Below are 13,852 nucleotides of genomic sequence, written 5' to 3'. Positions count from 1 at the left end.
CTCCTGCTCAAAGAGCTCACTGGACAAAAACTTACTCAAGTCTTCATCCTTCAGGTCAACATAGCTTACAGGGCTAAGGACTTTTAAAAAAATAAGCATTCCCTCCCCCCACATCTCCCTGTTGAAACTGCATTGCCCCCAACCACCCATCAGGGGGCATAAGAGAACTTTGTAAAGGTTCCAAACACCTAATCTCCTCCCCACAAACCTTAATAACCAACAGACTGTACTAGTCAAACACAAGGGATGCAATGATCACATTTCTCCTAAACCAATGAAAGAAAACTCTCCTTCATCACTTGCCCTAGTCATTGAGGTCCTACTTGAAGATGGCAAATGAATTTGCAGTCAAGAACAGGAAAAAGCAACCTTTATTTCTTTTCGTATTGCTCTTTCCCATTGACCTACCTAGTGCATGTGTTGTCCTGAAACATAATCTGATTCCCCCACCTTCCAAATTCCTACCATTCCAAACTGCAGAAATAGCTTTCTCAAGCAATTCTCCCCATTCTAAAAAAATGCCTCCACCCTAGTCTTTCTACTGAAGTCGCAATAAGGAGCCCTCCTCTTTCTCCTCCTATCCAGGTTTCATGGGGAAAGCATTTGTGAAGTATGCAGATGCTTGCGTTGATCTTAATTTGTTTACTTATTTAGCTGAACAGACAGGGGTGGGGGCAACATTTTAACATGTAATCCCAGAACTATCCAAAATCTCAGATGCTTGGAGAACTATAAAAGTTGGGGTAATTTGTATTTGCCTTTGGGATGATGAGATTTTTGAAATGAGCCCTCTTTCCCCACCCCAAGTTAAAGTAAGAATTCTCATGGATGATTTTTAAAAATAAATAAACAAAAGAATAAGGAGAAGCCTACTGAACCAGGCCAAAGGTCCACTTAGTCCAGCATCCTGTTCTCACAGTCACAAAGCAGATGTCTTCCCTTATTCACCATTTTTCTTAACTAAACTAAATAATATTTTGCTATGTGAGAAAACGAAAGCAGGTCTCTCTCTCTCTCTCTCCCAAACACAAACACACCCACACCCCTGCTTCAAATGTCCAAAATCTCTCATAGGGTTCTCAGCTTCTTAGGCTAGTGATTCAAATACCGTATTCTTTGCTCTATAAGACTCACTTTTTCCCTCCTAAAAAGTAAGGGGAAATGTAAGGGGAAATTATGTAGCGAATGCAGGCTGCGCAGCTATCCCAGAACCCAGATCAGCAAGAGGGATCGCTGCTTTCGCTGCGCAGTGATCCATCTTGTTGTCCTGGCTTCTGAGATTCAGAATATTTTTTTTTCTTGTTTTCCTCCTCCAAAAACTAGGTGCATCTTATGGTCTGGTGCATCTTATACAGCGAAAAATACGGTACATAAGGCAGCTTACAGAGGAAGTGTGCCCCTTCCTTTCCTGGACAGGGGCCTAGCAACAATCAAATACTTATCAGAGGAATAAACCGTCTGTTACCGCCAAATAGGATCTTGTCAGTATTATGGTCTCTGCTGTTTGACATGCCAAATCTGCTTTAACCACGTGCTGTAATTGCATGGTTAGAGATATAAATATTGCATGCACCATATGCTTCATCCGAATCTCTTTATGAAATGTCTGCCTCATGGCTGCTCTAATTTACACCCACTGGCAATGACCCTCGAGGAGTCAGTAGGTCAGCCACAGATGGGGCTGCTGCAACACAGAAGCTCTTGATGTTTACAGTTGTCGTAGAGGTGGAAAGGAATGGCATAGGGGATGCATAGGAGGAATCATCATAACTGTTCTGGAAATCTCCCCCTTTCATTGGAACAGGGAGATGAGAGCAAGTGCCACTTAACAGCAGGGCTTTGATGAACCAAGGTGCTTCAGACAATGAAATGACAATATTCAAGAGTATCTCTCAGATTTCCCCACCCCTTTCCTCTGATTGAAATTCTCACCTGCCTTCCTGAACCCTGCTATCAATGTATCTCCAGACTCCAAGACTACTGATCTCTATCTGAAATGGCAGGGCTGTGTGCTGCAAATGAGCACAATTGACTCTGAGGTGTGAATGACAGTGCCTAGGCCCCAACCATATAGCTATTGCATTCTTCCTGAATCCTGCTGGCTGACAGTGTATACAACCGAGGACAAAGCTCACAATTCATAGAGGCTTTTCGCTCTTAACTGTGCACGCTGTAAGCAAACAGCCCCGAGGAAATGAGTTACTTACAGCAGATTAAGCAATTTGCCACAGTGTCTCAGTAAATTGCAATTGTAAGCTGTACAATGCTTTTAAATGTTCTGCGTGGAATATCCAACCAACACAAACTGTTAGTCCTGTAGCTCCAAGACAAAATGACAACTGCACTGGGGGATATACAAGGCATAGTCCATGGGTTGCTTTTGGTTTTAGTTATTAATTTGGGGTGACTCTATGAAACTATGGGCAGACCCACTGGCTGAGCTTCAGAAGTGCTTAAGTGCAAACAAATTTGCTGAGCCTAGTCCTCTATTTGCAGGTCTTCTGTTTAACGGAGCCTTTCCAAGATTGCCAGATACCCCTTTACAGTGGTGCCCCGCAAGACGAATGCCTCGCAAGACGAAAAACTCGCTAGACGAAAGGGTTTTGCGCTTTTTGAGTCGTTCCGCAAGACGAATTTCCCTATGGGCTTGCTTCACAAGAAGAAACGTCTTGCGAGTTCCTGCGAGTTTGTTTCCTTTTTCTTAAAGCCGCTAAACCGTTAATAGCCGCTAAGCCGCTAATAGCCGTGCTTCGCAAGACGAAAAAACCGCAAGACGAAGAGACTCGCGGAACGGATTAATTTCGTCTTGCAAGGCACCACTGTATTGTAAAACATTTCCCCTTCTTTTTTAGTGATTGCTTCAGATTCAAAGAACCCTAATGCTTCCCCGTAGCCGTTTAGTCGTGTCCGACTCTTCGTGACCCCATGGACCAGAGCACGCCAGGCACTCTTGTCTTCCACTGCCTCCCACAGCTTGGTCAAACTCATGTTCATAGCTTCAAGAACACTGTCCAACCATCTCGTCCTCTGTCATCCCCTTCTCCTTGTGCCCTTCATCTTTCCCAACATCAGGGTCTTTTCCAGGGAGTCTTCTCTTCTCATGAGGTGGCCAAAGTATTGGAGCCTCAGCTTCACGTTCTGTCCTTCCAGTGAGCACTCAGGGCTGATTTCCTTAAGAATGGATAGGTTTGATCTTCTTGCAGTCCATGGGACTCTCAAGAGTCTCCTCCAGTGCCAGAATTCAAAAGCATCCATTCTTCGGCGATCAGCCTTCTTTATGGTTCAGCTCTCACTTCCATACATCGCTACTGGGAAAACCATAGCTTTAACTATACGGACCTTTGTCGGCAAGGTGATGTCTCTGCTTTTTAAGATGCTGTCTAGGTTTGTCATTGCTTTTCTCCCAAGAAGTCTTTTAATTTCGTGACTGCTGTCACCATCTGCAGTGATCATGGATTCCAAGAAAGTAAAATCTCTCACTGCCTCCCTTCTATTTGCCAGGAGGTGATGGGACCAGTGGCCATGATCTTAGTTTTTTTGATGCTGAGCTTCAGACCATATTCTGTGCTCTCCTCTTTCACCTTCATTAAAAGGTTCTTTAATTCCTCCTCACTTTCTACCATCAAGGTTGTGTCATCTGCATATCTGAGGTTGTTGATATTTCTTCTGGCAATCTTAATTCCGTCTTGGGATTCATCCAGTCCAGCCTTTCACATGATGAATTCTGCATATAAGTTAAATAAGCAGGGAGACAATATACAGCCTTGTCGTACTCCTTTCCCAATTTTGAACCAATCAGTTGTTCCATATCCAGTTCTAACTGTAGCTTCTTGTCCCACATAGAGATTTCTCAGGAGACAGATGAGGTGATCAGGCACTCCCATTTCTTTAAGATCTTGCCATAGTTTGCTGTGGTCGACATAGTCAATGAAGCAGAAGTAGATGTTTTTCTGGAACTCTCTAGCTTTCTCCATAATCCAGCGCATGTTTGCAATTTGGTCTCTGGTTCCTCTACCCCTTCGAAATCCAGCTTGGGAATAAATAAATGATGCTGTATTTCTATTTGGCCCGCTGCAGATATAATAATTGTGCAGTGGCAGGAAACTGTGCATCCCCAAAGACCATGGTTTCATTCTCAGAATGGTTGGCAGCAATTCCATCATTTTCAGAAAAGACTAAAAGGTACTAAAGAAGAGGGGAGGCAAATGTTTCACTTCTCTACATCCTGCAGAAGTTGGCCCAAGTTAAGCAATCCAAACAGTATGACACAGGGCCAGGCTTTCCCCCTTTCCTTAACAATGGTGGTTGCCTAGTCTCTGGAAATGAAATGGGGACAACAGACTGCTGATCCCTCAGTTTCTCTTTGTGAGGAGACCAACTGTGATAGTCATGCTGCATCATGAACTGGCAGGATGACAGAGAGGAGGAAGAGGATCCTGGTGAGGGGTGTAGCCAGGACTGGGACACACCAAAGCAAGCAGGGAATGGGGAAGGAAGTACTCACCGGGTGACAGAGCATGGCAAGGGGATGGGTTCAGTGCACAGGAACCAAAATAGCAAGACCCATCACCAGAGCCAGAGGAGCCTCCGGCTCCATGAACACAGTGGGCTCTGAAGCGTAGGGATGATCTAGGAAGCTGAGGCAGGCCCAGAGCCCAGCTGCCTAGCTGGTCAGGTAGGGCTCATTAGCCCTGGGAGGATGTGTGTGATTCCTCAGCTGGAGTGAGCCTGGAAAAGGTGAGGGTCATCTGCCTCGTCAAGCCCAGATGCCGCAATCAGCAGGCAACGTACAAAAGGGAAGCAGAGCTGAGGTGCTGGGTCTGCTCAACTTGCCACGTTGGTTGGACCATGGCTTGGATGTTCCAGGGAACTCTTCGAGACTATTCTTTTGTGGGACTGACCTCCAGGTGCCCTGACCCCTGGATTGGCTGCAGAGGTGGGAATTTGGCCTGAGTGGACTTTTGACTTGTTGGCCTGCACACTAACATCTGCTGTGGGAGTATTCACTCCAGCAGGACTTGCCTCCAGGTACCCCGTGGTTCAGGACGCGGCGACCTGGAATTGTGTCTACCAAGAAACAGACAGAACCCATCTTGTTTCTACTCAGGTCAAGCAAACCATTTAATCTATTGCATTTTACGCCAAAGCTTAGAAAGCTACACTGTCCATATCCTGTATCATATCAATCAATAATAAGAAAAGTGTTGCAAAGGGGAAATAAAATACATATGCTCTAAAATACAGATAGGGAGGATCCTTTCAATGAGGGTTTACAACTGGCCTGTCCTTTAGTCTGAGCTAACGCAATTCACGTGGGTTTAGAGCCCAAAGATTTGCATCTTTCCCCTTGGCTTTTTCACAGTCATGGCACTTTTATGGCTCCTGGCCATCACTGGCAAATCACACATTCCGGGTGTAGAGCATCATCCACACTCTGCAGCTTCCACTTCTCAACCTCAAGGTGGGGTGGCTGCTTTCCTTTCCCCAGGGGTCAGGCTCTCTTTAAATCAAATCACATAGCCAATGGGTATGTGGTAATGACCAGGAAAGTCTGTGCTTGCTCAAAAAGAGGTGTTTGGATTGAGGTACAAAAAAAGTAAACATAACAGCAAAAAATCTAGGTCTATTTAAGGACAATTATGAAAAATGTTGGACAGAAATTAAGAGAGACCTAGATAGTTGGACAAAATTGAAACTTTCTTTGTTAGGCCGAATTGCTGCTATTAAGATGAATGTATTGCCAAGGATGTTGTTTTTATTTCAAACACTTCAGGTTTTGGACAAAACGGAGTGCTTTCAGAAGTGGCAGAGAGACATTTCCAAGTTTGTCTGGCAGGGCAAAAAGCCCAGAATTAAGTTTAAGATATTAACCGATGCAAAACAAAGAGGGGGCTTTGCCCTGCCAGACTTAAAGTTGTATTACGAAGCCGCAGCGTTCTGCTGGCTAAAAGACTGGCTACTTCTTGAAGACACTGATGTGTTGGATTTGGAGGGGTTTAACAATACCTTTGGATGGCATGCATATTTATGGTATGACAAGGTTAAAGCAAATAAGGCCTTTAAGAACCATATTGTCAGAAAATCATTGTTTAATGTCTGGTCAAAATATAAAGACTTGCTGGAAAATAAAACACCAAGGTGGCTTTCACCTTTGGAAGCCAAGGCCCGAAAAAGACCCAATATGGAGGCTAAATGGCCAAAATATTGGGAAATACTAGAAAAGGATGGAGACAAATGGAAATTGCAGAGTTTAGAGAAAATGAAAGACAAAGTGCGAGACTGGTTACATTACGCTCAGATCAAAGAAGTTTTTAAAAATGATAAGAAATTAGGGTTCCAGGTGGAGAAATCGAAACTAGAAACAGAATTGTTAGAACCAAAGATTAAGGTACTTTCAAGGATGTACAACTTGCTGTTGAAATGGAATACACAAGACGAAACGGTTAAATCGGCTATGATAAGGTGGGCACAGGACATTGGGCATAATATCATGTTTGAGGACTGGGAGAGGTTGTGGAATAATGGACTGAAATTTACTGCATGTAACGCCCTGAAAGAAAATGTAATGAAAATGATTTATAGATGGTACATGACCCCAGTCAAACTTGCTAAAATTTACCACCTGTCTGATAATAAGTGTTGGAAATGCAAAGAGTGCGAGGGAACGTTCTTCCACCTCTGGTGGACTTGCCCTAAAGTGAAGGCGTTCTGGGAAATGATCTATAATGAACTGAAAAAGGTATTTAAATATACCTTCACTAAGAAACCAGAGGCTTTCCTTTTGGGTATTGTCGGCCAAGGGGTGGCAAAGAAGGACCAGACATTCTTTATGTATGCAACAACAGCAGCAAGGATACTTCTCGCAAAACATTGGAAAACCCAAGATCTACCCACACTGGAAGAATGGCAGATACAACTGATAGATTACATGGAACTGGTTGAAATGACCGGCAGAATCCGTGACCTGGGAGAAGAGAGGATTGAGGAGGACTGGAAGAAATTTAAGAACTATTTACAAAAGTATTGTAATTTGAGTGAATGCTAAATAAGATGCTAGACTAAAACAACTGAGCACCACTAAATTTAGAAGTTTTTTTAAGAAAATAAGTAAGACTGTGAAAAATTAGCTCCTTTTGAGAATTATATGATTATGAAATATAGAAGGGATATAAGAATTTAAACAAGATGATAAATTGCTGACAAAATGTTTTAACGATGAAAATGGGAGCGGGAGGTGTGAGGAAGTCCAAAGAAAATGTGAAAATATGTTAAGACCGATGTTACATTGTTTATTATGTCTATTTTTATTGTAAAATTTAATAAATTGCTTTAAAAAAAAAAAAAAAAAAAGTGGGGAAATACTGAATATTGAACACAGCAGCGGGTGCACACAACTGGATCATCAGAGACTAGAAGCCTCATACACAGGCTTTTCTCACAGCTACCATACACTCAAGAGGTTGCATGAATCAATCCTATGTTAGAAGTCTTCTGCCAGCAGAAACAACCCATTAGATTTCTGTTCTCAGCTACCCAAACATTTTAAGAGACTTAATGAGAGCAGTGGTCTTGTTTGCATGGAGAAAAGTACCAGGTTCAATCCTTGGCACTTTAAAAGAGCTGCTCTAGATCTGGAGAGCTGCTGCCAGTCAGAATGGCAGATACCAGACCAGATGAATGAAGAGTCTGGTCCTGTATAAGGCAGCTTCCTAGGCATCTACTATCATGGCATAGGAACAGTGTTTGTAAGACCAGCCTTAAGGAACCTATTGGTTGTCACACTTACCTGATCACAGATCAGCTCCCACTTCTTCTCATTGTCGTACTGTCGAAGTAGCCTTGCTTTGTCAGGAGGCAAATTCATTGCATTCTGCGGAGAAAGAGAAAGCAAACATGGGTGACCACAGCAGGCTTAAGGTTTGAGAGGTCTGATGTGAACAGACCATAACAATGTGGTTGCAATTAACGTTAATTGTTTTCCTTTGAATTCTCGGTTAACAGAGTTAATCCACAGCATTCCACAAAAGAGGATGTTGAAACAAGAATTGCCAGGGAAGAGAAGTTGAAGCAAACAAGGCACTTTTTCCCGCCCCAAGGGGAATCAATCCAGACTTGGTCAAGATTCAGAGGTTTCTCACGTGAACCAGAACTGGATAGAAGAGTCGCCGGTGATTCGTGGCAGTTGTCTCCCCCTCCTCTGTCACATGTGCACACATTAATTGCTGCAGCACTTGTACAACTGTATGCCCCAGCAGCATAAATAAAGGAGTGTGCAAGGTAGAATGCTATTTTCAATGCACATTAAGGCAGTGCAGTTACTTATTTATATTACTTCTTATTATTTATGTTTATATTGCCACCAACACACTAGGTACGTAACTTCCAGAAGAGCAGCCGTGTTAACCTGTTGCAGACAACTGTTTCTGCGTGCGCGCGCACACACACACACACACTGATCCCTCTCTATCCTCCATCCAGACCACCGAGAAGCATTAGCAAAGTTCTAAGACACATTCCGGCCAATCAAAAACACCCTGAGGTGCGAAGTAGAATGGGGAGGGTGTGGCCTGGAAAAAGTTCAAGGGTCAGAAAGAGACACCTTGAGGGCAGCATTTGGCCTGCAGGCCTGAAGTCCCCCACCCTTGATTTAAAGGATACCAAAATAAAACAAAACATTTCACAATGAATGGACAGGATCCTTTGCAGGACTTAACTGAGTGGAAATTACAATTCCCCCCCCCCCGACAGGCCTCCAGCTGCATGGCAGGCAGATATAAAATAAACCGAATTGAGCTTTTACTGCAATCAAGCAGTATTTAAAAGTTTTGAAATATATACATATATAACAAACATTCCCTGCATCGATTTTGGGTAGGATGGGCTTTATTTATCAGGGGTCAGCAAACTTTTTCAGCAGGGGGCCGGTCCACTGTCCCTCAGACCTTGTGGGGGGGCCAGACTATTTGGGGGGGGGTGAACAAATTCCTATGCCCCACAAATAACCCAGAGATGCATTTTAAATAAAAGCACACATTCTACTCATGTAAAAACACCAGGCAGGCCCCACAAGTAACCCAGAGATGCATTTTAAATAAAAGCAAACATTCTACTTATGTAAAAACACGCTGATTCCTGGACCGCCTGCGGGCTGGATTTAGAAGGCGATTGGGCCGGATATGGCCCCCGGGCCTTAGGTTGCCTACCCATGATTTAACTATACTTGTAGAATCATATCATAGGATCAAAGAATTGTAGAGTTGGAAGGGACTGTCAGGGTCAACCACCTGCAGGAAACTTTCCCAGCTTAGGGCTCAAACCCACAACCCTGAGATTAAGAGTCTCGTGCTCTACCAACTGATCTATCCCCATTGTACTATACCTTTCAGATGTAACCTGCCCTAGGACCTTCCAGTGAAGGAAGGGTAACTCAGCATCAACATCACACAAGCAAAAGCTTCAACTGTTGAATTTCTGCCTGCGGTACAGCTGTTAAAGAGACACAGCAGCCCTGCCAGAAAAAGCAGCATTCCTGATACTATGTCAGGTATCAGCCAACAGCCTCCATAATATAGTTTAAAAATATTTGTTGCAAGCAGAGCATTCATTGCAAAGTCCTGAGATGTAAGTGTAGGTAAGAATCATAATCCGTACAGAGTGAGCTTTCCTCCTCTCTTACCTAAAGGCATAAATGAAGGCCTACACTTTAAAACCTCTCTTTTAAAAATAAACCTTGAAATGTCATTAAAATGCTAATGAAGTGCTATTCTGCTGTAACAGCAGGGCAACATTCTGATTTTTAAAATGTCACTGCATGCAAACTGAAGGAGATAATTTACATACTTGGGCTCTAATCTGTGCCCATAGTGATATGGCCCTTCTCATATAAAGGTAACACAATGAATTGGAAATGATGGCTGACAGCCAGCACTAACAAAATATTTGAATAGATTGGGGGGGGGTCAAAACAGGGGGAAATGGTGCTTGGCTACAGTCAATGCCTTCAGGGCAGCCTCACGTCTTAAGATTTCAAAAGGTAGGATCTCTCTGCTGTCACTACCAAGTACCTAACAGAGCACAAGAAAATCAGTGATGTTGAACTCAATATGCATACACTGCTATGCCACTATTTACTGTAATAAAATTAGCATGAAGCTTGTTTACATTGCAACTACTACATCAAGCAGAAGCTAACTCCCAAGTTGTTCCAGGTATCTAGTAAAATACAAACGGGTAAACGAAATGCTACACAGAGTTTTGTCTATTCATAGCAATACAATTTAGTTACACGCATTGAAAGCAAATAAACAAATCATGGGCATATCTCATCTAGGATTTGGAAATGGGAATGAACTGGAGAGAAAGTTATCAAAAGTTGTGAATGTAGAACTGCAGTCATTTCACAACAGATCCCAGGTTCCAACCTACTATTCTTTTCCACCATGTTTTGCAAGCTTCTGTGCTGGTGCTCTTGAGGAAAAGTCACTTTCATCCAACGTTACATCTACCAGGATATCACATATCACATTATTATTATTATTATTATTATTATTATTTAAATGCAATTTCTAGGATGCTAAGTGGCAAAAGGAGTAGGGTGGGGGAAAGAACCCAAAACGTTTAATCCCATTTGTAATGGCTCACTGTGACTTTCAGTGTCATGCCTTCATACAGCCAGGAGTGCAATAAGTGGCATTCCTGGAATTGCCAGAATGTTGAAATTCCAAAGAGGAAGAATTCATGTTACTCAACAATAACTGTAAAAAATTAGCTCCCTACTACCTGTATGGTGTCTAAGTCAACACTGTGGCTACGCTTGATGTGGAGAAGCTTTGCACAACACCCTTTACAAAACTTGCCTATTGCCTCTCCCAATATCAAAAGGAAAAGAAGACATGGCAGCCACTACAGTGCCATAAAGGACTCTTTACAGCCTAGAGGGAGCACTCATCTACATGCCTGGGGCAGTTGATATTTCTTCAGAGTGAAGTGGGGCACCAAGTACTTACAGCCCTGCTTTAGATGCTCAGCTAATAAGAAAAATTCTACCAACTGCTTCAAAAATGCGGGTTCTTTTATTACCTCTGCTTTTGAGAGCAGATCCAGGCTTGCTCTTTCTGCCTAAATCACCATTTTATTAGCATCACAATTGCAACTTTCTTCACCCTTCTGTGGAAGGCTAATTCCTTGCAATCCTACCAAGAAATCCTCACCTCTCCTTTTGCATTGTCATAAATGATTCATAGTCTACCCTGGAGATGTCTATGGTGTGACTTGTCCTCTTTCCTGTAATTACACCGCATGCTTGAGTGTGCTGGGATTGTGTAACATTTGCTAGTCATGCTGTACTGTGTTGTAATCACCTCCTCCAACTGAAAGATAACCTGGCTGCAGTTCACAGAGCCCTGCTTCACTCAACACAACCCGCAGCAAAGTGAATGGATGAGGCAACAGTCTCCTTTTGACTGTACCTTCTCAGGCTCAAAAAATAGTTCAATCTTGGGCTTGGCAGTCTCTGGTCCTGAGGCTCAAAGACATGGCCACTCTGGGTTACAGGATCACCACATGCATTAATTTTGTTTAGATGTGTTTACACCTGCACATGTACAACATAGACAGGGTCTATGTGTGCTGCAAACCAGGTATACCTGCAGCTACCTGGTGATTTTACTTGGTAACAAACCCTGGTTTGCACCTCTATAGACAGAGTCTACAGAATAAGTGAAACACATCTGAAGCTGCAGTTCTAAGCACATATTCTTAGGGATTTACTTCCTATTATTGCTTGGAATCACCCTGTAAGTTTCGCTGTCCTGTTTTGCAAGCTTCTGAGCCAGGGATGGAATGTTGTTGGAACCACATCTCCCATCATCCCTGACTGTTGGCCATGCCGGCTGGGGCTGACAGAAGTTGGGAGTCCAGAAACCTCTGGAGGACCATATCTGTTCACAAGAAAACGTCTCCTCCACTCAACATTACAACTGCAGAATGTCACTTCAGAGACTGACCTCATTCTAGGGTCCGCCTATCAGCCAGGTTTTCCCATAAGCAGAGAAAACTCAACACAGTTGGCTTTCCCTTCAAATTCTCCTACTTTCAAAATGGAACTAGCAGGTTAGCACTGCATCAAAAATCCAGCCTATTTGTCACAACTTCCAGGACCTTCCCTGTCCTATGATCTAGTTACATTCTAGGCAGGAAACATTAGCATTCCTAACTCTCACCTGCCTTTTTGCAGAATTGCTCATTCTATCACCCCAGCAAGTGACTCATTTCTTCTCTCTGGTGCTTTCCACTTTCCTGTGCAAGGATATTCCTTGGCTTTTTTTCCTCTCTTGCAAATGTTTTCCCTTCAGGCCACTGTTCTTGTTCTACCTTGTTTTGAAATCACAAATATGCCTTTTTTCTCCATTCCAACTGCTAACCTACACGATAGATGCAAGACTGGAACAATAGCAATGCAAGCTTCCTTTACATACGGTATCTCTTTCCACCCTTCTTTTCCATCGCTTTCTTTTGCTCTTGGTGTATTTTTAAAAAACAAAAAACCTGGAGTTCTTTTATGTGTATGTTTTTGCTGAGAGGCCTTCTTTTAATCCTTCCTAGTGGAGGAGAATCTAAATTGCATTCCAAGACTATACAAAGATCCAGGGTTATGTAAAACATTGCTATTGGCAACCGACCTGCTAAATCACCTTGAACTGTGATCTTAGGAGCGGTACAAGGCTAGGAAGAGAGTTTCGTCTCAGAACTCAGTCAAATCTGCAGCTTAGAAATGCTATGAATTTCAAGATGATTCAGAATCACTGACATATACATTTCATGTCACTTTCTGTTGACACCAAAACAAAATTATGTTGGGGTTCAGGCCACGTAACAATTATCTCCTCCTCCTATGACTCTAGTAAATTCTTATTTAAAAAAAACCACACCCAAACAGTGAAGTTGACACTTATATGAAAAATATGCCATATGCATAATATAGCCATATTCTTTTTGTCACATTTTGACTTGAAATGAGGAACTTTACAACTGCTTCCAGATTCTTTCTGGGTAATGGCTATTTTTAAACATCCATACATTATCATTAGCTCCCCAGATTAATTTGTGACAATTCCATTTGCATGCATCCAAAAATAACACGAGCTTCCCCAAGAAATATGTTAGCTTCTGTTCTGGTGAATCATATTGCTGTCACATGCCTGGTCATCTTAATGGGGATAGCAGCTTAATTCCTACATAGTAGTACCTTGCATGAAGGAATTTTGTAATGAGTGAAACAGCTCTTCATATTTTATAGTTCCAGCGCAACACAGTTCCCCCTCCCTCACCTCATACCCCTACCAAATTGCCAGAGGGCAGGAGAATTCCCAGAACAGCACACAGGAGAAGAATGTTCCATCAGGCAAACAAAAATTATGACAAAGTTTCCTTACAAGCAGTTAATAACTACTTTTCCCTGATGTAATTTACATGTATATATTTCATGTCTTATTATCCCAACTTTTCTGTCACGCTAACCGAGTAGCTCAGCATACATACACACACACACACACACACACACACATTATAATATAATATAATTTAATTTTTGCCTCTGATAGTTCCCCTTTTTTAACTTCTGAAAGAATCCAAGAGTTGTGTGTGAGCGCAATAGCAATAGTAGATTTAATAGCCTTTTGGCTTGTACGTAAAGGGAGCAAAATTCCGTAAGAGATTGGATTTTCTTGCTGTTAAAAAAAAAAACAACTCCAAGGAAGACAGATGTTCTACGGGTGCTGCATCTCCCAACTCTATTGGAAAATCATCCTGTGAACATTGTCCTGTTTGAGGTAACTTAAAATGACAGGTTTAC

General features: G+C 42.5%; 1 protein-coding gene across 7 annotated transcripts in view; it reads right to left on the bottom strand.

Annotated features, from left to right (window-relative positions):
* The window catches only part of FMNL2 (formin like 2), a 190,876-nt gene that overhangs the window by 79,337 nt on the left and 97,687 nt on the right, over positions 1-13,852 (bottom strand). For all 7 annotated transcript variants that reach the window (XM_081006209.1, XM_081006207.1, XM_081006211.1 and 4 more), the window contains exon 2: positions 7,787-7,870. In XM_081006209.1, coding sequence (XP_080862335.1) covers positions 7,787-7,870 — 84 coding nt within the window. The remainder of the gene's footprint in view (positions 1-7,786; positions 7,871-13,852) is intronic.

Source organism: Podarcis pityusensis (genome assembly GCF_964106645.2).
Source record: "Podarcis pityusensis genome assembly, chromosome: 1".
NCBI lineage: Eukaryota > Metazoa > Chordata > Lepidosauria > Squamata > Lacertidae > Podarcis > Podarcis pityusensis.
This window is presented reverse-complemented; position numbering and strand designations above follow the sequence as displayed.